Raw genomic sequence first — 26,241 nt, 5'->3', positions numbered from 1 at the left:
AAAGTGGGTTTCCTACAGCTTATTGAAAACGGAGCTGATCAAGCGCCTGTCAGTAAGTAGCTGACTCAGCTGGATCACTTGCTGGCAGGTTTGACGTTGCGCGATCGAACTCCCAGCCAATTGCTTCGCGAAATGAGGCAAGTTGGTGGCAGCAAGATCGACGACGACCTGATGAAGTCGCTCTGGCTGCGACTCCTTCCGGGGAGCACCCAGGCGGTCCTTGCTTTCGGTAAAAATGCAATAGATTAATAGTGAATATTCTCACTTACTTTCTGAGATGGCTGGGTGTTACTGGTCCCTCTTCCTTTTTCAAACGGTCTGGGCGCCGTTTCTCAACAAGCCTGCCTACGTTGGCAAATATTATATTCTAGAGAAATGTAGAGACCTTGGTTTATTCTGATACAAGCCTTATAGGCAACCAGGTATATCTATAGGCAAAGGATCTACGAGTATTTTTCACATCAAATTTGTTCAAGATTTTTGATTACTTAGCCGTATACTAAACCTAGTCGAATGCAATTGTCAACTTGCAGCAATTAATTTATTTCAACTGACTGGAACACTACCTGTACCATGCAGTTGCAAGCAGGCTGAATGCCACAAATGCAGTCACTAGATAGGAAAGAAACTCAATTACATTTGCACATATTATTTGCGCTCATATCTACGGAAGCATACTAGATATATATGTATCTACACATGAGTATCTCTGAGTAACATCACACCCGGAAACATTTTCCCTGGCATTGTACTAATATTTATCGATTTAATTGAATTTCACTCCTGTAAAGTTCGCACTTAACAAGAAAAACAAAATGTTTAATTGTCGAAAAGAAAAAAGTCATGTTCGCGGTTTTTTCCCCAACAGAATCAAGGCAATTTCCAGTGGGCGGAAACTGGCATTTGACGGTGTTTTGCGCTGACTTTACACGCCAGTAACACTATTGTTTTCGCTGCTTTCTTCTGTTGGGACATTGATATGTTATCTGTGAATCTCGATAACAATAATTGAGCAAAAGAATGCTGAAGCGGTTCTCAGTAGGCTGTCACCAGGCATAATGGATGAGACCCCGAAGATTGGTCAGTATTTGGTATTAAAGATAGTTTCCTGATTCATTGCATTCCAAGCTTTCTTGGAATTTCCCAGAAAGAGAACGTATTTTCGGAAAAATTCCTTTGGAATGTAACCTGAAAGGTGACCGGAAATGGTCTGCCAATTTGCGGTCTTTTATTGATCCAAGCCGATCCATTACACAATTTAGAAAGGAGACAATCAAGTGCAAGTGCAATGCACATTCGATCGTTTTATCTGTTAATTCCACTGATAAGACCTTGCAAATTACATCTAATGGCATATCATAATGATAGGATCACCGCAAAGTCTGCAATTTTCCCCTTCATTTCCTTAAACTTTCATGTCCCCATCGGTATCAAGTTCGCAACTGAATTCCTTTCAGATAGTTTTAGATCCGTTCAACCGGTTGGTCCACGCAATACTCGTAAATAATCTGGTACTACGTCGGTTACTGCATATTTAGCCAATTTAACGCGGTGCTAATTGCATCAAGCCAGGATAAGCTACTGATCTTGCTGATGCAATTGCGATAATAACCTTACAATGAAAGTAAGTTAGGAAAGTTATTTGAATGGCTGCCACCTGAGATTGCAAATGTTTTATTAAAATTGGCGACTCATGAGCGAAAAGTTCCATAAAATGGTTATTCAGACATGAGCATGTCTGATATGGGCGTTGTGGTACTTCTTTAACGAACACCTATAAGCGACACAACCAGTTCATTGAGTTTACATAGATGCACATAGATTTGATGATTTAATCGGATTTCACCTTCATATGCACAATTAAAAAAAAAAAGTTTTTCTCATATAAATATTGCTAAGCAGCGCAAAGGTTGAATTCCTGATGTCTGAAAGTGCAATAAAGTACTTTTGATGATTTGCATGTCAACATCACTTTAGATACTCAATCCAAGATAGTTTACACGTTTTTTAAAACATATTTTCCCTAGACTGTCTGCAACTAACGAAGATTGGAGGTTAATCTTTCTTCTATTGGCTACCCTACGCAAAGGTGTGAACAGAAGACACATGAATAAAACCAGCAGATTTTTTTCTAATTAGGGAAAACCTTAATGTAATCGCAGATTTCGATATTTCGGGAGCTAGTTGCTTCCTTCCTTAGTGCTTACAATCTAAGTCAAATAATGTCGGAGTTTGACATCCTCTGAAAAACCGCCCACTAACCATCTTAATAACCTCTGAAAATTTACCGAGTAAAAAAATGGCCCCCCTTAACTTCATGATCGCATGTATACGGTCCCACCAAATGGGGAACACTTCGAAAAAGGGAAAGAATATATCCTGAGCATCGTTAGGATGAACAACTAGAAGGAGAAAATAGTGGAGCATCTAGTGGGACGATAGGGGAGGCAGCTGAAGAGGAGGGAACTAACGCATCTTAGGGTACAGTCAGAAAACCCAGAAGACAGCAACAGATTCCCCTGTATCTACTCAAGGGCAACGCCTACGCAAGGTAAACCTGGTGGCGATACCTACAAGCAGGAAACAGCAGTTAAACAGAAGCTAGGGTTCCCAAAAAGACTGCCTGCAAAAGAGAGAAAAGAAAGGAATCTAAAAATCGATTGCCTGGAATGCGACCAGATCTACGTCAGATAAACAAAAGGCCTCCTTATCAGGATCAGAGTACAGAGAAGCACTAGTTCCATTAAGCACATGGTGCCCAACAACCACATCACCATGGATAACTACCAGATACTGCATACAGTACGAGGAACCCGAACATTGGACATCTTAAGCCCGCCTGGTACAGTTCGGCCTGTCTGTTACACTTGAATGGTCCGCATTTCACCGGCAGCCGTAATGTGGGTGAAGGCTCTGACCTGTCAGTTTGGACTCCTCAAGAAGCCGGTGATCGAATGAAAAATGATTCGACGAACCACCGAGACATGCTTGTTTAGGTTATGAGCAAGGATTTCTTGTTTGTTTAAAATGTGAGCGAGAATTTTATCGGCATATTTATCGCTGGTGGAAATGTGTGACAAATACTTATATGCAGAAATATCTCAAATTCTCGTCTCAAGGCCTTCCACGTGTAGAGTAGACCTAATAACATTACCGCTTGCCAGTACGTGAATGGTGCTTCCAGTTCAACTTGCGGGCGAGTGTGCTGTGTATCTGGCAGGCCGAACTGAAAGTGGATGGCGCGCTTTAGAAAGTTTATAAATCCCCAGATATCCTGAGGGAAAAAGGATAAATACCGATCTTGGGAACGCACCATTATGGCTCTTTAGCCTAATCTAGAACTAATTATGCATTAACCTTTAATTAATCAAAAACTCCGAATCTAGAGGTACTGTGAGTAAGTAGTATCTACACCCAATGGACCGGACTTGTGAATGTATTGAGGAAGCTTACCAGTACACATCATAGGCACTAAACCATTAGCCCTTATCCTGCCTATATTTGGAGGTTTTGGGCAGCAGCAAAAGTCGTTGATCATGTTTTTATGAAGAAATCTAAATAAATTAGAATAAGATTGGGGGGGGGGGGGGGGGGGAAATCTCCAGAAAAAAAGTGGAATGTCAAATGAAGGAACTTTTGAGAACAGTTCTTACTTTCCATATCGGCTGAGAAAGGGGGGACTAGGACCCAAAGTGTAGGCACTGTAAAGTGTAACGGGTGTCGTTCTTAGAACTTATCCAACCGAAAAATCCCAAAGTAATAACAAAGACGCATCTATTTATCTAAGTGTGCCTGTGAGTTAGGATTTAAATGTACACTCAACGTCTTCCCTATATGTCATAAGAGGCTACTAAATGGGATAGGAATTTGCGGGATAGCAACCTGGAAATTTTGAAACTTTATTGCTACCGAAACATCAACAACGACACACATGACGACTGACCTTACACCGAAAACCGTTCCCTATCGAAGACGGACTATCATTGGTTTCTGGAATGTGCACACGCTTCTTGACAACGGCAGCTAGTGTTCTCAGAATGCCCCCATATTCCAACTTGAGCGGGAATTCCAACGATATAAGCTAGACATTCTGCACCTAAACGAAATAAGATGGAGGGACTCTGGAAAAAACTCCTCTCCCTCTTGCGGCAATGTGCTTTTTCACTCTGGAAAGCCAAGTGGTAGCATGCGCGAATCCGGTTTCGGGTTGTCTCTAGCGGCTACCGCAAGGCGCACGTCCTGAGGGCCGGTTTTTGACAGATTTCCAACTGCAAGATTCCGGTCCAGGTTAAGGAGCATCAAATTAAAAATGACATGCTCCAAAGGAGGCTTACAATATAGTATAGAAAGATGCTTTCAATGAGTAAACGCAGTTCATGAAAGATTAACGGTGACATTATAATCATGATGGGTGATCTGAATGCCAAGGTGGGATCTTACAACATGTGATGGATAAACACGGTTTTGGCGGCCGCGGCGGTAATGGTGAGAAATTCACCAACTTCCACCACCTCATCATTGGTGACACATTGTTTGAGCACAGAGCTTGCCAAAAGGTGAGTTAGCTTCACACCGTTCGAACAATCCGATTGATCAATTCGCGATCAGTAGTAGATTCAGAGGTTGATTCCAGGATATGCATTGCAGAAGAAATTGATCACGTTCACTTGGGTGTTATTACCGGCACTTCTCGCAGGGTCGGAGCACTGCCACCCCCTAAGTTCCTCATCGAACGCTTGTATGACCTAGCTTTGTCCGGAGGACGCAGGGGAATTCAATAGACGATGACATTTGTCCTGTAACTCCTCGACTGCGCTAATGACATCTTCTTGCTCGCTCACCGGGTCATGGACCTTGGTCAAATGGCTCTGGATTTAGAAAGAGAGGCAACTAGAGTTGTACTGAAGATAAACACCAACAAAACTAAAGTTCTCAGTCTGATAGTTCATCGCATTCCCTCTATCTACATTAATGAGCAGATCATCGAAGGCCTCAACCAATTTATACATTTAGGAAGAATGGTTTCTGTTGGCCGTGACACCGAATTGGATGTTGCTGACGCATTAACAGTACTATATCTGCTTTTGCTGTCCTGCCTCAAATCTGAAAATGCAGTTGTGTCAATACCAAGATCAACTTGGGACTGTGCTGGTGTTCTTTCTGTGTTGCTATTTAGGAGTAACACATAGAAAGTGAACTCCACTGTTGTCCAAAAGTTCCAAGTTTTCGTCAATACCTGTCCACGATGTGATCGAAAGACGGAAGTGGCGATGGGTAAGCCACATTCTCAACATTGCCGGCGAGTGGGCCCCACATGGAAAGAACACTAAGGGAGAAGTAAGGGCGTCTTGGGAAGCCAGGGGGAGCTAAACGGCATCTCAGATAACCGCAAACGATGACGCATAGTGTGGTTCATGTGCTTTACTCACCAAAGGGTAAATCTTCTTTTTTTTCAGCCTTTGTCCCGTTCACAAGCGGGGCCGGCTCGACTCACCAAAGGGTAAATGGCAAACATATATGTGTATACGGTCGAACCTGAAAATCGAAGGGACCAACGAAAAACTTCAAATTAACCAATAATCAAAGAGTGGAAGTTGAGAGCAGCAAATTCAAGCGACCAAGAGAAAAGTTCGAATCATCCGTGATTTTAAATTGGCCTAATTCCAGTTATTCAGGCTCCACAGTATTAAGAACTTCGACATGAAAACCCTAGTATGGGTTTCAACGGGGCACCGCTCCTTAAAAAATTGGGGTGATGGACACGTCCAGCTCGGCATCTTCATATCTCAGACAATTCGGTAAGATTTTCTTCAACGAAGAATCTCCGCAACCTCTACCTTTCGAGGATGACCTGAGTGGTCGGAGCTGCGACCCTGGAATTTGTTTTCCAAACACTTTGAAAAAGGAAGGGGCTTAATTTTCTTTCCAAACATATCAAATAAAACGTCTTGTTCTATGCAAAGCAGATATGAGCTCAGAAATCGACTGAAGCGGGGGGAAGTGCGGAAAATATCATTGCTGATTCCGAAGATCCATTCTCGATGGTTAGGCAGCGGCAAAAAATATAAATGAAATCATGCTGGTGCTTGTAAATGCTATCTAATTCAAGATACTCTCCACTGCAATTTATACTAAATAAAGGGGAGATAGTATATTACCATATTTCGTAAATTTACTACAAACCCCCCTTAAGTTCGATGAAATTCTGTAGTAATATAGATCACAATATGGAGACTCATTCTGGAAAGCTTCACGGAAAACTTGCTATTATTAACCGAGTTACCATTGGTCAAAACTATCTTTTTCGTGAAAAATATTACTTTTGAAGGAAGAAAATGTCGGTATAACTTTGGCATGCTGGCCTGGTTTGTCCGGTGTATAATCTTTGGGAATCCCGATAAGTTATATGATAAACTCCGTTTTAAGGCCGCGCCATGAATGGAAACATCCAAAGGGCGTCCCATATTGCCTAGCCCCGATGGTACATAGCGTTGCGAGTACCTAGTCAGGACACTTTACTTAAATTGCAGTTAACTGTTGGCTTCCTACACGGATGAGTTTCCGATCCGGATAATTCCTTTGACCATCAGTAACTCCACGAGCAGTTACTGATCCTTTCTCTCACGATACTCATGGTGACCGAAGAGACGTCTACTCTTCGGTGTCGACAGAAGTGTGTTGGTTGGTCGCGGGTATTCGGTTGGAAACAGAGGTCTGGCTGTCCCCAATTTATAGTCAATTTTACTAATTTGTATATTTTTCTCTTATAATTTTATTTTTGTTCGCAGTAATTGGTAAGTTGTTTGATTCGGCTTGTCACATATGCACTAGACAGCATATTGACCCTCAGCTGTCTTTCCTCGAGCAGGTCTCGGAAACCCAATTGACCTCTAGTGTTCGCGGTTTTGCGGCATACACAACATTTCCTTTGCCTGGTCCAGGAACAATCCCGTCCTAATGGTCCCAAGTTACTCCTTTTAATTTACCAATTCCCATCCCTACATTCATTTACCTTCAACATTTGACTTTTAAAATGATTAATTTGTTTTATTTTACAAAATGCTTAACAACTGGTCGCATTCCCCGAAACTCAAAAATGTATTTACATTTGAAAAATTCCAAATTTTGTTTTAATTTTCGAATAGTGCAAACCAATATTGAACGAGGAAAATGAAGGCTTGCATCCTTTGCTTGTACCTAAGTGTGGAACGTTGTTCTTGTTTCCGCAACACAATGTTCCAACATAACGGAGAGATCACCATGTTGTTGGGTGCATGCTCTAACTGTTGTTTGTTTCTGGACAAGAAACGGTGGATGTTGTTGCAAAAGTGCCTATTTCAGCTTACAAAAACTGTTCTGCTCGAAATGTCTCATCATAGGGTGCAAGCTCTTACTGTACAAGACAATGATTTTGCCAGCCCTCATGTATTCCTCGGAAACTTGGGTTTCTAGCAAGAAAAATTGTAAACTTTTGACCCCGTTCGAGAAAAGGATCCTTCGAAAAATTGTTGGTCCCCTACATGAGGATGGACGATTCCATAGCCTACACAACGGCGAAATCTTTGAGCGATACCATGTCCGTCAGGTTGAGAAGAAAATCCGGATCAGTAGGATATTGTGGCCAGCTGACTTAATCCGTATGGATGAGGATGATCAAGCCCGAAAATCTATAAGGGCAATTTCTATGGTAGAAAAAGAAAACGAGGCAGACCCTGCCTGAGAGAGAACGATGGCGTAGGTCAGGACGGCAGACAGCTTTTAGGGATACCGAATTGGTGCACCTCGGCGCAAAATCGGGATGTCTGGAGTTCCTTATCAAGGCAGGCCTAAACTGGATACCGGTTGTTGCACCATTGATGATGATGATGATGTCCTTATCGATGCGAATCTTCGACAAACAGCTCAATTATGCTCATACTGCCTGGCCTCAACGCTGGTCCACCACTTCGGTGCTAATTTGTCTTAAGTGGAATTGCCATCTGGCAGCACCGCACGTAAGTACCTCCTGGTCACATCGCTGAAGGGTTTCGCAGCCTGTGGCTCGTCGGCTGGTTGTTGCTGCTTACCTTTCTCCAGAGATTGCTTAGCTCTCTCCTCCGCTTTTGTTTTTGTTCGACCTCGTCTTGAGATCGATTGCGTTTGAGAGCGGTAGTAACTGGATTAATGCGCAATTAATCCGTAAGGCCTGTCAATCGCTATCAGACAAATTACTAACTATGAGGTTCCGATCAGGGATGGGGAACACTTCAATAGTGCAGTGTTACGTCCCAAGGGAGACTATGGTGGACTATGGTTAGGAAAGGAAGCTTTCTACGAATAATTCAATGCAATCCAGGAAAGGCTCTCTAAAGCGAACATTGCGATCGGAATGAGATATCTGAATGCCAAGTTAGGCTCTGATTACACCCTGCTCCGACATATGATTGGAAACCACCATGTTGGGAACCGATCTGATCAAATCGGCCAACAGAAATTTAGAAGTTGTCTTGTGAATGCGCGAAACAAGAGAAACACTGACATCGACCTCGACGGTGGCCTACCTTCGCTTGCTTAACACTCCTCATTTTCCCGCAAGGTTGGGAAGTTTCGACCCCCATGTTCAGCACGGTTCGCTTATGGGGTTAGACATGGGCATATGGTTCGACATATGGGCATATGGTTCGACAATGCGAAACCAATTTTACTAATCCCCCGAAGTGGCGCCAATTGGTCTAACTGACAGTCGGCACACAGAGGCGGATCGAGGAGCATAGGGAATTGTTTGTGGCCGATCGGTTTCAATCACAGGGTAGAGGCGATCTCATCAGACACTACCTGGCATCTCTACCGTGCAGCGTGACCCAAAGCGGATGCAGATGGTATTAGCTCTCTTTACCCCACAAAGAGGTTTGCCCGGTTTGCAACCATGACAGGTTTCTGCTAAGACAACTACTTTTTGTTTAGGGATGGGTGGTTCAGAACCCGAAATTATTTGAAAAGTTACTCGGTCCTTCAAGTTAGTGCGCGGACGCAGAGTACCAGTAAAGGGGAAATTCTTTGAAAGTATTGGGCACATGCCCAAGAAAAGAGAGGCTCGTGTACTAAACCAAAGGCGCGGGTTGCTCTCTAAATTAGTGCGACCTACCATTAAATAAATGACGGGCTCAGGACACAGAATAAAAACAGAAACAAAGACAAGCTTCCATAATCCGCCCAGGGTTCTAACCTGAGTCACGAGAGTTATGAGGTCTGCTGTTGATACCCCCTCTGGTGCTCTCAAAGAAGAGTGGACGGATGAGTCCAGGGTTTTATTGAAAATAGATAACACTGTGCATCCCAATCCAAAAATTCCACGATTCTCAACCGGATTTGTTAAATAAAATATAACCAAAATACAAAATCCGCAAACAGGTTGCTCCTCTATAAATAACAAATTCGCTCCATTCATGAAAATGCTGGAATTTATTAAAGTGGAATCGTCCGAAGACATTACACAACACAAAGCAAGTTTTACCCATCCATTGTCTTTTGTTTAAATATAGTTTCCGATCAAAGAAGGTTTACGATATCATCAAATTTCGCTACGGAACTCATCTATTTAAAATTTTCGCTTTTTGATTTCAAACCAAAGCCCACACACGGTACACGATAATAAGACGTTTGGGAATCATCACCAAACAAGTTCAAGCGCACGCCGAGAGATGTTTTTTCCTTGAACGACTTCGGAAAACGCATAGCAGAAAATTTCTCTTTCAACCTGAAAACGCCCATTTTATAGTCGACTATCTTCCTTGTTATTGCAATCATCGTTAAATTCACGGTTTAGAGTACATAAGTAAGTAACATAGTTAGATTTTCGCATCTTTTTATAAAAAGATACAAGTATCTCCGCGGTGCAAGATACACTTATCAGTTCCGAAGGTTAGTCAACTTAGTCAATCGTTGCACATAATTTGAGCCGGAGAAGCATGACCAGTTCCAAGAAATACGCAAAGTTCCAGCAACTTATGGGGGCTGCATTGACATTGGTCAACTGATGAAGGCAGCCTAACCCGAACTTGTGGGATAATTGGAGCCGGTTCGGCTAGCACTGGATTATGATGCTAAAGGGGCCAAAGATTTACTTTTCGCTATTGGCAATAAAGGTAACGAAAGTAATTACGCTGATTTTGATGAGATTTCAGAAAAACATTCCAGCCAGCGGTAAAGCTAGAAAATGTTGCTAATGAAAGGCCTTTCAGTGCCTAAGACAATGCTGGGAAGAAAACGAGTTTGGTATGACTTCCACGTCAATCTATTAAAAGTGAATCGAATACGGTCCGACGAACTTATCAATCATCTGATGAAACTCTGCTTAATGGCTATGTAAGTTTGTGTTCCGTAAAAAATATATAAAATCGAGACAAGAGAAATGCTTGATAAATAATAATTATTGAAAATCATGATGAAAATAATAATCGAAAAATAGCTGCCAATCAAGATAAGAAAACGTTTGATAACTTTTTAGCTTTCCTAGTTGTTGACTATTTGCATTACCGGAATCTGTGGATTGAAATATTATCTGATGGAAACGTTTTCAATCAAATAAATTGTATCTAATATCTAATATTCTGAATGACCAAGAAATATAACACTTAAGCGCCTCAAGATAAGTTTCCGACATTTTTTTATTTTAAGATGGAATTAAATTGGCAAATACGTGACATTTGTCGTGTGAGTTTAGATACAGTGATAGAAATAGGTGGCAAATTTTGGGAATAAAATTAAGAAAAAATGCATTATCTATTTATATTTATATTTCTCAATTGGGGATTAAAAGATAGCAGTATAGCGTAGTCAGTAATGAACTGTCACTTCCGTCTCCTTATCAACCGTCATTGAAACCTTAATTTGATGCTGGTGCTTTTTGAATGTTGGACAAAATAAAGAAAACCGATTTAGTATCAAATATAATATAGGTCATTGCTACCGTCGTGGGTATTCAAATTATTTGGCAACTTCATCTGAATTTAAGTTACTTCAATGAAGGAATTTTGAAAAGAGCGAAACAAATGAATGTCTGACTGCGCAAGGTCAAGCGAGGATGCTAGGTGAGACAACACATCCCATCCAATGTCTAATAATTGTTAACGAGTCACGACATCCTTGTGATGGATTGCAACTCCCTTAGGATGGACGAGCTCCCCGCTTTTCTGGATGGGAGATACCTTCGAACTTTCCAGTTGCCGACAATACCCTTTCAAATTGATCACCACACCCTTCCAGTCTCAGCATACCGAGAGCATAACCTTCTTCTAATGAAGTTTTGCTTTTGAAGTCGTTTGAGGCGGATTTTCACGTCGGGACCGATTCGGTTATGCTGCACATTTGATCCGCATCTTTTCAAACAAGGATCATTGTCTTGTCGTTTCTGCGGTAGATCACAGATGTCAATTCGAAGTGAACTTCTTTGAGTCCAAGTAAGCACTTTTTTGACTAACTTTTGATGTTCCTGCAATGTCTTGTGCCGTGTAACGTAGGTTTAACTTGACTGTCACTGTCATAATTTTGTCGTCACCAATTTCAGTGGATCCTCCTGTCCAAGAAGCACCTTTAATATCAAAATTTCCAACATAGAATTTCTTAAACCAGTTTTTGCACTTACATTTTTTGGGAGCATTACCACCATAAACATCACAACATTTTTCATGGGATTCATTTACCTTCTTACCTTTACGGAAGTAAAAGAGTGAAAAATGGCGGAAGTTAACAGTTTGGTCTTTCAACTTGTTTTAAATTCTTTAAAATTGAACCAAATCTTTTTTCCCAAGAATGTATGTAAGCATAGATACGGAGGACCCCACTATGTGGTTTCAATTAGACTTTTCAGTGCTACTATTCTTCCCAATGTCTTCTCTAGACCCTTCCTTCCTTTCCCCAGCGACTTAAGAAGGATCTAAGACAATATGCACCGGGCCTCAGCAATGCTGTCGCAGCTGGAATAGGCAGATGAGCTGTCCAGTCTAAGCTTATACAGAAACTGCCAATGAAAACAAAAGCAAGTGTCCCAGCAGAACCACTACTTGATAACAATAGGAATCGCGGTATTCACATTGACGGTTGGTCCTGATACAGTAGATAGATGCTCTAAGGTCTGGGGCGATCAGGCCCGAGTCTGCACGAGGACTCATCTGAAGTAACTTCGGCCACAGAAGCTCTCCAGAGGTTCTGGTACCGTGGAAACGGAGATAGTCATCAGAGTTCATATGTCTCAGGAAAACTATCTGGAGTATGTGTTCTCGGCCAGGTTATTTGCAGGTAGCCCTGGTGGAAGTTTCATGCGGGTTAAAAAGGTGCGCTTACAACCCGGATGCCATACTCTTTGGTCGGCAGAGATTTAAGTAAGTCCTGCATCGATTCGATTAGTATCGTTATTCCTTGTCATAATGGGACTTTGATTGTAGTCACAAATTCAATCCATGCCTTAAGAAGCTCGTGGGGTTATGCCTAAGTAGGAACTTACCTTAAGCAAACGAACATAAGATGCGTTTGTCTGCATCGATACGGAACTTTATTTTGAGGAGAAAGAGCTGGTATAGGTGACTAAATATTCATGGTCTTCGTCGTTTGAAACCACGAAAACGAGACAGCATGGACTGGCCCACTAATTGAAAAATAGTCGGAGGAACCCTTCTGTAGGTCTCAAAATTACTCTTTGTCGTACTCCAGATGAGAACTGATGAGTTTGCATGATCGCTGCAAGGTAGCAATATCTATTTTATGAATCTCATAATTCACAGCAAACCAGCAACACTGAGAGAGTATCTTTCGGGTGTTTCAGCAAGGCTTTGTCGAGGTGACTATAGTCTATATCCTTTTTAAGTACAGTGAGAGCAAGGTTCAAGGATCAGCAGTTACAAATGTGATTTTTTGACTAGATGGAAATTGTGAGTCAACAGCTGCCATGAAGGAAAAGGGTTTGGAATACGTAATAAGAGTGGCAAGCGTATAGTCGATCCCAAATCGATATACTCTTAATAAGCCGCCATTTTATCACCCTCACTGACTGCAAAATTATTTCCTATGAGACCATCGTACCTCACCCAGCTAGGAAAGCCAGTTCATCAACTGAGATTCGTGGCTTTGGAATGACGATGCATAAATGAAGGTGGTTGAGGGGAAACGCCTCTACCATAAGTCTCTCGTCTATAAAACATTGGTCAATTGGGATATTTACAGGAATGCCAGTCGGAAGAAAAGAATCGTTGTTACCAGAACAGTCCATTAAAGGATGTTGGGAGAGAACTGTAACGACTTGTCAAAAGCAAACAGCAACGGACACAACATTTTGCGTTAACAATAAGAATGGTGCTTTGCTTCCCGATCGACAAACCGCGACTACAAGATGGCAGGAATATTTCGAACAGATTTGAATGGAAGAATTTGCTCATCCTCTGATTCCACAAGCACTGCCGCCATTGGAGCATTTCCGCCTATCTATGCCACTATCGTCGAGAAAACAATCAAATCAAATCGGGGAAAGCAACAGAACCTGAAAGCATCACATCTGGAAGTTCTGGATCCAACAGTGAGTGCTCCATGAGTTCTTCAATCGGATGATTGAGGCAGGTACAACACCGACTGACAAAAAATCATGATCATTCCAATATGGACAAAGAAAAAGCGGCTGTATCATATATTACGAAGATTTTGAAGCATTGTTAACCACCGTATTCGGGACATTTATCAAAGAAGTGTGAACCATTCCGGGTTTATGAAGAACTCTCTGCATTTATTTCTGAATCTAGAGAAGATGTTCCACACGGACTCATCTGGTATGCTTTGCGATCCGTAAAGTAAAGTTCGAAATGCGGCAGACTGCTTCTCTCTGCCGATGTACATAGGGGAAGCTTCCTCTCGCCACTCTATTTCGTTCTTGTTATGGACATTGACATACAGATAGCCAACGTTCAGAGAGCTTCACACTGCTCTATGCAGATTATATTTTCGTAGCTGATCTCGAGCACCTTGTGCAAAAGTAGATCGCTTCGTGCAACACGGACTAAGCCTGAGTCAGAATAAAATAGTGTTTTGTGATCGAAACACAAAGGAAACTTTCCAATCCGAAATTTACTCACGCTTCATTCGCCCTGTGGCGCTCTATGGTTCCTAGTCTTGGCCAAATATTAATGACAATGAGTGACGCTTCGCGGTAATGGAGACAAGAACGTTGCTTTGGACCAGTCACATAACACGCTATCAGATCAGCGCTGAGCAGAACTCACTTTCCAAGACTGGTCAAAACAGCGATGGCTTGTCACTCTAGATGGTGATTTGAGAGCCTCTCGACTCCATCCAGATCAAGCCTGTGACTGACCAAAATGGTGCAGCCGATCAAATCTAGCCGACATCGCTTTTGAAAGGAACAAAGGCTGAAGGAGGAAAAGAAGAATGGACTAACCTCTAACAGGTCTATTCAAAGAATTGCCTGCGTGGATGGATCGCAGATCTTTATAAAGCCAAGCTCACCTCGTAGAGGTACAGTGTCTATAGATTCTTTGTCGAAAAGTAAAGTGCCAAAGTATTCTCATCTTAAATCTTCCCGTCTTTTCTTTACACTGGCTCAAAATAATCGAGTCTACTACCCCGTGTTCTTACAACTTCCTCCTCCGAAAGGGTACTCCAACAAAATCTTAGTGAACCAGTCAATAGGATTTTTTGCTCTAGAACCATTACACCTACATCAAAATCATTTCATTTAATCAGATAATTAATATCGAAGCATAGCACGAATTCTAAGTCTGCTTCATAAAATAGAGCTTCATTTTTACAGTAACGGTTTCCTTAGTTTACAATGATTAACCTTGGTCATCAGCGAAACTTTTGGTTGGTTGTACACGACGTAAGGGCTTGCAACTAAATTTTCTGAACTATAAAACATCAAGCGGGTGCATACTGAGTAGGAATTAGTTTACCTACTATAAGCACAGGGACAGGGTCCCAGAGCGAAACATGGATTGATACCAATGATGGAGCATAAAACCTGGGAAACGCTTGCTCAACCAATACCAACAGCTCCAGTACCAAACCCTATCTCCACCTGGGAGGAAGTTATGAAGCCACAAAAGGAGCCCCGGACAGGATGGATTTTAAAACAACGAACCCGGCAACGAAAATGGAATAACGATTTGTGCGACCTGGCTCCTTAGCAAGAAAATTGTGAACTCTTGGCCGCGTTCGAGAGAAGAATCCTCCTAAGAATTTTTTAGCCTCCTATATGGAGTTGGACAATTCCGCAGGCTCTATGACGAAGAAACCTATGAGCGACACCACGACCATCTGGTTGCGGATAATATCCAACTCAACAGCTTGTGGTGGGCGGATAATCTAATCCTTATGGGAGAGGATGATCCAGCTCGGAAAGTCTATAAGGGTGATATCCATATCTTTACGGATATCGAATTGGTGGACCTCGGCGGAAAACCGGGATGTCTGGAGCTCCTTCACAAGACAGACCTAGACCGGATACCGATTGTTGCGCCTTTGATAAGGAATCAGAGTCCCGCGGAGCTCGGCATAGCCAAGGTTTATACTCAGTGCATGAACAACCTATCTAATATCTCTGCCGCAATTAAGGGACACGATTGAGCCCACAAGGACCTCTGCTTGCGATATGGACGCAGTCACAACCACCTTAAAATGCTAATAATCGGGCCGGGAACACATCCCCCATGAATTCTTCTGGAGCATGTACATCAGATAGCCATCCCGGTTCCGATGGTACCAGATAACCTCTGGTAAGCTTCATGATAAGAGCCACTTTAGAAGAACGTCATTGCAGACTTGGATCTGATTGGCTTTCTCGAGTACGTAGGGACTAAATTCATGGGCGAATATTCTTTGGCAGAACGCCTACCGGATTCTGCCATCCAATGAATGAGCAGACATGCCGTTGTATAGCAAAGGTCCTAAGACTCCTTCAGAAGAACCGTTTTTACTGCACTTTAATTAATTCAGCGTTACTACACTTCTTCGATACCGGAACCAATTTAGTCGAGCTCTTGCTGCTAGCTTACTTGGTTATATATCTTTAACGTAGAGACTTCCAAGAAAATTTTCTGAAATGAAAGCACCAGGAGGGTGACCAAAATCAATGAACATTGCATGTAGTGTTATGTAACCGTGAAGACTGCTGAAAGTATTTTATTTCACTTCATTGCAATTTTCGTCTAATATACTCTAGACTTCTTGATTAACTTTTCAATAAGTCAAATGCAGGGTCTCCGCATCAAACCTACGACATTCCAATATATTCCCGAGCATATACTCCAGCCATCCAAACGTAAAGATTCACAAATAGATTTCCTAGTTATCTTCTTTCTTTTCCTCACTATCATCTTCCTGCTGATGTACTCACTTTATTTCCCAGTTACCACTTCATTACTTCATCACCAAATGATGATTGAACCGATTAACGTGCTGAGCAGTTACAAGTCCAACCTCAGACCACGACCGCCAAGCCACAAGTAATTTATCTCTCAGCAGTAGCTTTTTTGTGATCCAGAAATTGACATGATCACCGACGATCGGTAAACTCAGCGTGATCAGATTAGCTCGCTGTGTTGATTGATCGATCGTTTGAACCCCATCTAATCCGAGTATCAACAAAAGAGAAACATGTCGGCTTGGTGCACGCTCAATATTTAATGCATTACATAATTTCAGTGTTTTCGAACTAAACATTTTGGACCATGAGAGGCTATTAGCCAAGCCTGACCTGACAGCCTCCTGAGAATTATAGGGAATGAGCAAGTTCTACCTGAAAAGATAAAAGATTCATTCTAAGCATATCAGTATCTTAACACCTTCCTAGTCTCCACGAGAATCCGGAGTTTAGGTGTTTCATATGAACCCCAACACTCAAAACTGTGCTTAATTAATTTGCCATCCTTTATTTTGGACTATAAGTTGTAACCTCAATGGAGGTCTTCTCCAGCCTCTGACACTTCATTAGTTTTTTGTTAATCAAAATCTTTCGACGACTTACAAAATTTTAGATGAATACCAAAGAGAGCCATGATGGTGAGCAAAAAAACCTAACAGACACTGGACGCTTTTGTAGGAAAGCTGGAGAAATTAATAAAGATGGACAGACTACATGATCGGCGTGCGTCTGCAAATTGAAAGCACCGAGACAGAAAATGGAAAAGATTTTTTTACTTACCTCAACAAACGAACACCAAATAATTACCTCCTGCAGTTGACTTACAAATTTAAGAAAATTGTGGTATTGTTAACTCAAGACATGGTGTGGTTCCAGGCAGGTGCCAATGAAATTAATTCGAGGATTCAATTTAGATTCATTGAAAGAAATTTAAACTTTTTCTCGTGAAAAATTGGATTATACGCACGAACCTATTGGCTTCAGATAACTTTGGTGGTGGTCTGTAGTTTTGAAATTTTGACAACTATTGAGAGCAAAGTGGAAACATCAAGGCTTCAGCAAGGCAGTGACTCTTCAAGAACCCAATCTCGATTGACTTTATCATATGGATTTCCAGCGAACTTATGCAAACCAGATTTACATAATTCCACTGTCAGTTCTGCGTCCAAGATCTTAGGGTAGGAGATCAGCTGGCAAGGGCTTACCCCAAGAAAAAGCCATAAATCTGGACTTTGGCAGAATCCTTGACAGTGCATTGGAAGAATCTGACACCTTCTTCAGACCATACCATATTCCAGCGCTTCGAATAGACACAAAGACCCATTTTTGATAATAAATTTGGCCCAGCCGTGACTGACATTTTCCTGGATCCACTGCAATCTTTACGTACTTGTCTTAGAATAAAGGTTTTTTCAAAGTACATTTATGAACTACTTAACATGTTGGTGTTTGTTGGTATTCAGTGATGTATCCTGCCTGCCTCAATTCCATCTAGTTATTTCAAAAAAGCAACCTGACGTTCAGATTCAGACTGAAGTTTCCTTGACTGGAGCCTTATCATCATCAACGGCGCAACAACTGGTATCCTGTCTAGACCTGCCTTAGTAAGGAACTCCAGACACCCTAATTTTGCGCGAGGTTCACCAATTCGATATCTCTAAAAGATGTCTGGCATTCTGACCTACGCCATCGCTCCATCTCGGGTAGAGTTATACCTAGAATTTTTTTGCCATCCCAAACAATATTAGTACCTTCGCCCCCAAGAGACTTCCATAGAGTCCACTTTCAGACAGTATGGACACCATTATTACCGAAAAAGCGAACCTAACCGGCAATCTAACCATGGTTGCGGCATATTTTCTCCTTCTTTAGTCTGACCACCTTCCTTGAAGTCAGGCAAAACGTTCTCACTGCTGGAGATCTTAACGCCCGCTCAAACTTCTCTGGTAATCCTTACACTTCTGCCAAGGGCCGTACCAACGAAGAAGTTGCAAACAGCTCCACCGTCCGTCTGTTCAACAACGGCTTACGGGCATTTTTCAAGTCCCATACCGAGACAAACCCCACCGGCTGTGTTCCCGATATAACCCTATCCAACTCGGTCTCAACAAACTGGCTATCGAATACTTTGAAAGAGGAAATCTCAAATAGCCACGCCCAACCTATGTTAATACAAGATAACAAAACAATTGAAAAAAGTGCGTCCAAAATTGGGAACACTCAACTCCATTCCAGGCTCTCCACCTTCAACCTTGCTTTCGGCATTCAAAAAATAGTCGAAACTATAATATCAAAAATCAATGCACTCTCTCCACTTTTAAACCAAACGGCAGCGGTTCAGTCCAGAAGCACTAGTGGTATGCTAAGTTCAAACCTCTATTCCGGGCAAAAGAGCTTGACTTCAGGAACTTTAAAATGCTGGCGAATCAGGATAAGTTCGGAACCTTTATTGAGACTACAAAACAAGAAACAGTTGGTTTCGAGCGGTGGGATGAAACCAAGGGGAACTCCTAGCAAAACACTTGGATGAATATTTTCGACTGTAAATCCTCAAAAGAATTCTAGAATCAAATCAATCAATTTAAATTTCTTCAGGATTATCAGGAACACCTCAATGTATGAGACGATATAGAATGCATCCATTTTTTGGACCTTGTGAAAGACGACTATAACAGTGGCTCTATCTCCTTCTCCCTGACCCATGCAATCCCTTTCGCTTCTCAACTCTTCTCCCCGCTGGAGTTTCTAGATGTCCCTGACAGGCGTTCATGCCTTGACCAGACGCACAAAGACGGGCTCCTGGAAGCCTTAAATGAAGCGTGACCTAACCAAATCCACCCAAGGACTAGTGCGTAATCAAAATGGTTCCGATCCTTAAGAAAGGTAAATCTCAAAATTACATCAACAACCTTGGACCGATCCCCCCCCCCCTTCAACATTTTCTCCAAATTAACAAACTCCATGGTTAAATCCACGCTCAACTAAGCTCTCGAGGATCTTCACCTGTTCCCGAAAAATTGCTTTGCCTACCGAAGACAGATCTCTATTGAGAAGAATCATAAAAAACCTGTTGTTGTCTTCTTCATAGACATCAGCAAAGCCTACGAGATGGTTGACCTGTCCGTCTTCATGGGAATCATGGCCAATATGTAACTCCTTCAAGACATCATCCTGTAGACATGGAATATCGTGCGCAACAGTAATCTAATCATGCACGGCCATCACGTCCTGATAAACAATAACCCAAGGGTGTGCCCTCTGCAAAGTTCTGTTCAATTTTTACATGTCCCTCCACAAAAAACGCTCCAGCAGAGTGGAAATATTTCAATACTCTGATGACTTCCTCATTATAGCCTCTGAGGACTCCAGAGAGGAAACAGAAAACACCCTCCGACTACAGGCGAATCTCTTCATAAACCAATGCGACTCCTTAAAACTTCCGGTCAACCAGCAGAAATCTTTTGATTGCTTTTGATAGTTCCCGTTTGGAGGAATTTAGGCTGAACATCAACAATATCTCACAGTTAAAGCGCACATTGAGTTCACCTCGGCCAAAGCTAAGAACGCGACAAGGATCACCAATTTTGTCTCTGGGGATTCCCGCCTAGAGAGGCCCTCAAACTGTTTAGACGTATTGTCAGACCAATCCTTGATTACGCCTATTCCTCAATCTTCTTTCCTAAGTACCCAGAGAAAAAAACTGAATCTCACACAGTGGGCTCCCTAAGGTGCTGTCTAGGCCCCATCAGGCCCACCTCCACTCAATCCTATTGAAAAAATTGCCGGCTGTAAAGCAGATTCTAGATCCAAACATTTTTTATGTTTACCTCTACACCCTCATTAGCAACATTTGCGTCACCTCCAACTCCCAATTTGCTCTTTTCAACAAATTTCACTCAATCCTAGAGAGCTCTTGTAAGGATATACCTCCCAACCCCTTAAAGGACTTCTTCATACTTAACCATTACGGGGATGATGACTCCCTCTCTAGAGCGGTCGTTGCGTCATGGCAAGTTGGAAGCTGAAAAACGGGAAGCCCTTGGTTTCACGATGCTATGCACTGATGCCTCGGTCCACGTCTCGAACTTCGAATGAGCAGTATTATCAAAGCCTGAACAATTCTGCTCTATACTCAGAACATCCATAGTCTCGGTTCTCTTGGCTGAGCTACCAGCTATTGTTCAAGCAACTAAACTTCCAGGTACCGCAAAACTATAGAAAATATTAATCATCACAGACTCCCTTCAAGCTATCAAAGCCCCAACAAACAAACAAAGTCCTCACCTGGCCCACGACGAAATCAGAAGAAGTACTCGTTCTCTGGTTCCTGGGTACAGGGGAACTTTTAAAGCAAAATGGGGGACGAAATCGCTAGGCGGGACAGAGTAGCCGGGGACTCTGATGCTCCTCCTTCTGTTTTCTCCGACTTACGCTTGTTAGTCCGCAACACCATTCGAACGAATGGAACGAGCCCTCCAAACTCACCTCCATTGAGAAAGGTAAATTTTTGTCCCATCAAACCTCCCAGGACATGCTCCGGAGATGTCAAGACCCTTAACAGGGTAGTCTCAAAATTTTCCTTCTTTTTCTCCTCGCCAAGATTGGTGCGGTTCCCTCGCTTGTCTGTAACAGCTGCTGTGTGGATGAGATTTTTTCGGCATAGTACAAATCTTCAATGGACTTAGCGAACTGTCTACTTGATCTCCTCACGGCGGATGATAGGCCTCTTTGGATAAATCTGGCCAGTTTGATAAAAGAAGCTGGAATCAGACTCTAGCTTCACTCTCCCTCTCCTGCTCATGTTTTTCAATTTTATTTTTCTTTTCTCTCGCATTATCGTTTGTTCGTTTTGCACGACCGTAAAATAATCAGGTTCCATCAGGGTCTCTTTTCTTTCCTGCCCCTTCAAAAGACTAGTTCCGTCGAGGACGCCTGGACGAAAAGCAATTTCCTCTCAGCATAATTTGGCATGTGCGAAAGATACACCAGATAATGCGCCGATATTGAAATGCGGAAAGTCGTACAAAAACAATGGCATTCTCGGGAGCCAGCTTGGTAGGGGAAAAAATCAATGGCCTGGATTTTGCTAGACAGCTTTGTGTTGGACGCTAGAAACCAACACGTCAAAATTATTGCCGGCAATTTCAACGCGTGGGCATTGGAGTAGAAAAGCCGAGTGAGAAACGCAAGGGGTCAAATCTTCCTTAACACCTAATTATTGTACTAAGCAAAGTTAGAAATGTGTCCACCTTCCGAGGCAGAATATTAGGTCGATTGTCGATCTCACTTACCTAGTCCCTGTACCTCGTTAACAAAAGGGATGGACTGGCAGGCGAGTGAACTCTGCATCCACAGTGACCACCAGGTCATTTTTCTCGACACTGGAAATGGAGGAGACAGTTGAATTCGTAGCAAAAGTAAAAAAAAAACAGAATAACGGGCTGGTCTTCTTAAGCTTCCAAGAAGACCTTCTTGACAGCTTTTGAAGGAGGTAACGGCCCTAGAAAGTAAATCAATTAGGTGAGCGGTTAACGACGACTTTACAATATCGCGAAGAAGTTTGCGCCATAGTAAAATACCAACTTCATCGAAAGGCAAGAGAGAAGCCAGAACATCGAAAGTTGGAGGAGGGATACCGCACAGCACTAAAGTAAACGGAACTGCTACAACCAACTGCGCTTTGAGGCAAATGTGAATCCATAGGGCGCTGCCTACAATGTTATAATGAACAAGATTCATTGGCGCACCTTTTTCATATCCCCCTGCTTGTCTGTTAGAGACTATGGAGAAGATGTTGTAGAAGGTGGTATACAATAGGCTGCTTCCGTTCGCCGAGCTAGCGGGTGATCTACCAGAGCAGCAGCGTGGGTGGTTTCGGCGAACCTGTGGTATGATTGATCCAAGAGAAACGGTCATGAATCTGGTTCGAGAGGTGTTAGCGATTGGTAAGTTCTGCGCATTGATGATGCTAGATATCAGGAATACTGTTAAATTCCGAAAACTGGAATTAGATTAAAGGCACTTTGACTAAACTAGGTTGTCCTGGTCGGAGAAACTTCTTTGGTATAAGGAGGATGACTGGCTGAAAGAATAGGTTGCAGCAAGGTAACGCAGTAGGCAAACACTCTAAGGCATAATAAGGGCATCAGGTCCGAGTTTGCACGGGGACTCATCTGAAGTGACTTAGGGTCACAAAACCTCATCAGGTGTATACTGGTACTATGGGAGCCGAGTTAGATTTTACATGTCTCAAAAGAATTCCTGGTTCATGTACTTTTAGTTCGGCTGTAGCGGTTGGGCCTCTAGTGCGAGTATCAAGGGGGTTGCGGTCAGGTCCAAGTGGACAAGAGACCTTCGGGCCTCAAACGGCGCCGTTCTCCAAGAAAAGGAATCACAGAATCAATCCTTGCCTTAAGAAGACCAAGGGATTATATCAACTCAATAGGTACTCACGTTTAACCAGCCAGGAAGTAACCCTCTTACCCAAGAGGAGACGAAGTAGTAGTAGTATGTCGGGTTGAAGATGGGGGCCACCACCTCTCCCAGTTTGGTACGATTAATTCATGCCGTTATAATGCGAAATAACCCCACCTTTACCTTATTATATAGCCCCTATTAAAAAGCCATCAAATACTTCTACTTGAGGAGTCAAAAGGACTGCGGGCGCTAGTATTTAAATTTCATATAAATTTCTTTAATAGACATGCGATTTCTAACCAACTTCTTTCCACTTTCTTTCCAGATCACTCGTCGACTCATACAAACAGCGATACTTTTAACACTATGCATATCCTGCATAACCGCTTCACCGCCATCCGAGCAACTGCTTCCACCGCCACCCGCTCCATATCGTCGAATGCCACCCGCTCCCCACTATCGAAAAGTAGTTGTTGAGCCACCCGGAATTATGACGCGAATAGCAAGATGGTTCGGTATAAATGAAAGGCCAAAGGAGCAACAAATAGAGGCAAGCTACTTCCAGCCTCAATACAAAGAAGCACCATACACCAACTATTATCAAGGTGGACCTAAGGCGCCATGCAATCTCTGCAATAAGGACCCGTGGATACCTATGTTTCCCGGAAATCTTCAGTATCCACTGCTGAAAAGCGAGTTTCCGTCACATCCACAATTTAAATTCAATCATCATCCAAATAATAACAACTTTGATGCACCTTCACCACACATTTCCTTGCCAACGTATAGGCCACCGCCACCGCCCAATTTCACGCCTTTGAAAAGATATCCTTCAACATTCAGTTTTCCGCCTGGATTTAAATCTATACCACCCGGAGGATTCCGACCACCACAAAACATCCCACCATTCCAGAAAACCTCAGAACCAATTCCACTTCCGAATTTAAGTCAATCACCAATCCCTCCTCTATACGATTCTGTTCCATTCCGAGACCTTTCCAACAACAACCATTTATTGGAACCAGTTGAGTCAGTCACCCAGTTTCCTTTGAAACAAGAGGTAGTTCCGTCACAAATTCCGCCTAACCACGGAAACGAAGATGCGAGTATTGAAATTATCAAAAGTATTCCTTTGAAGGAGTTCACTTCTTCAGTGGAGTATCCTATAGATGTGATACAATCTCCTATTGTGGACTTAACAATAAGTAACCCATCTCCCTCCTCGACAGTATCTCCTCAACCTCCCATTTTGTACTCAGAACAATCAAACCACATAAGTTCTTCACCAGCTTTTGAGGAACACTTTGCACCCACTGTACATCCACATCCTGCGGAGGTATCGATCCTACCACAACCTACCGAGCCGCCTATCACCGTCCAGCAACCAGTTCATGAAAATTATGTTACTTCCATTTCCCCTCAAAACAATGACAATCATTTTCTACCAGAAGTCCCAAAACTAACCGAACTAGGCAGTTACAGCCCAAACTTAGTTCCACGTCAAGAAAGTTTCTTTTCTAGTCCTATTGTGGCCTATACGGAAGCAGACAGTCATGCAGCGGCATCATCCCACAATGTCTCATACAGAAATGAAAATAATTTGGATATTGGAAACTTTGGGCACAATATACAGAATGCCTATAACCCCAGTACATTGGGGCCACCAACAACATTTTCCGGAGAACCCTTCACTACAACGGAGCCACCCACAACAATACCATCAATAGTTCCTTTCGAGCCGCACTTGGAAAAGAAGAATCGTGAAACGCCGAAACACCTCTTGGATTCGCCAATCTACTATACGCCCGGAAGTTCACCACGCCCATTCACTAGAGATCCAAGTGAAATACAATTCCGAAATGCTGGTGTTGACCATCCGAACAGCTTATGGCAATCTTCACCTACTGCAACTCCTTGGGCTTTCGTCCCTACGCCAACTTCACCTTATTCCACCTCCCTAGAGGCAAGCGGTGTATTTGCTGGGATTTCTCCTCCAGCTCTCTATCAGTCCACCCCCCATCCCTTCGAATATCGGCAAAATCAACGCGCAAAGCAAGTTAAACAAATTGTGATACCTTACACCATTGACGATAAGCCCACCCCCTTCAAAGTGCGTTTTGAACTTAATGACCAACCCGCTGAGGATGAGCGATATATTCAATGGGCGAACTCCCATGAAATTGACCTCCATGAACAGCAAGAATCAAAGGTAGTCACAGCAACGGAGTCTCCTGCAACGATTTCGAAAACAACGAAATTTTTAACGAAGATCCTGGCCTCAAATATCCGAGAGCTTCTCAGGCGAGAACATGAAAACAAGAATAAGTCAAGGAACTCATTTGACTTGGTGAAACTCCAGAAAAATATCGACGACTGGACGGAACAGGAGTTCACATCACACACCCACAAAGCAAGCACCGTATCAGGACGAGGTCGATCGAAAAACATCCCCAACGAATATTTAACGACAACGCCTTCCTTAACACAACTGAAAGAATTAAATTTGTCTACGGAACCACCGTCAACTCCTAAAAACCATGCGACCTTGCTTGATAACTTCGAACTGAAAAAATATGAGGCACTGACGAAGCTAGTTGATGACAACCGAATTGAATCGTTTGAAGCCGCGGCACAACTTAGAACCACCACAACTGAGAGTCCTCATATTTCTCCGTTTTATGTTAGGACAGTCCCTCCGACTCCACCGACCCAAGCACCTCAGGAATTGTGGAATCATTTGAAGGTTTCGATTTCGCCATTAACGAAGGAAAAGGTCTACGTGGTGACACCGCAGAATCATAAGGTTCAGACACCAGCACCCGGAGATAATGTGGGTACCTTCAAGTCCCCAAGGTTTCTGGTACGACCGACACCAGGAGTGAGTGAGTATTACTTTAGGTTTTGGTCATCTTTACTGTAATATTACTTTTTTATTTGGTTGAACTTGATGGGGGGGGGGGGGGATTTTTAGTGGAAACTATTGTATAATACAAAACTGTCAAATTTAAGGGACCTACAGAGTATAATTGTTATCCTGTCATTAATTATTTCATACCATATACCACTCTAGAATTTTGAAGAAAGATCACCTAAATGTCACTTTTCATCAGCTATTGTGGTTAATATGAGTTCCACTGTCAACTTCTCGAAAAATTATGTCATCAAAGAAGAACTATCCCAAACCCTTATAAAGCTCGGTTATCCTTAATGATAATAATATCTTTCCTGAAAAAGCATTAAAGCATTAGAATAGTCTGAAATTGTCAACAATCCTTATCCAAACTGGTAATACTAACGGTCCTAGGAATGTTGTGTCAAAAGAAATTGGGGACTTGACTGACTATCAGCCTTTTTGCAGATAAAAGGAATAGTGTATGTTCGCCTTTTTTCGTAAACCTTCATCCCGTCCCTTTCGGCTCTTG

At 42.5% G+C, this 26,241-nt stretch overlaps 1 protein-coding gene across 1 annotated transcript in view; it reads left to right on the top strand.

The window, feature by feature from the left end:
• The window catches only part of LOC119658403 (adhesive plaque matrix protein), a 94,680-nt gene that overhangs the window by 63,649 nt on the left and 4,790 nt on the right, over positions 1-26,241 (top strand). The window contains exon 2 of the mRNA XM_038065792.1: positions 23,145-25,701. Within this exon, the coding sequence (XP_037921720.1) occupies positions 23,145-25,701 (2,557 nt within the window). The remainder of the gene's footprint in view (positions 1-23,144; positions 25,702-26,241) is intronic.

This window comes from Hermetia illucens, chromosome 5 (genome assembly GCF_905115235.1).
Source record: "Hermetia illucens chromosome 5, iHerIll2.2.curated.20191125, whole genome shotgun sequence".
NCBI classification, from domain to species: Eukaryota; Metazoa; Arthropoda; class Insecta; order Diptera; family Stratiomyidae; genus Hermetia; species Hermetia illucens.
This window is presented reverse-complemented; position numbering and strand designations above follow the sequence as displayed.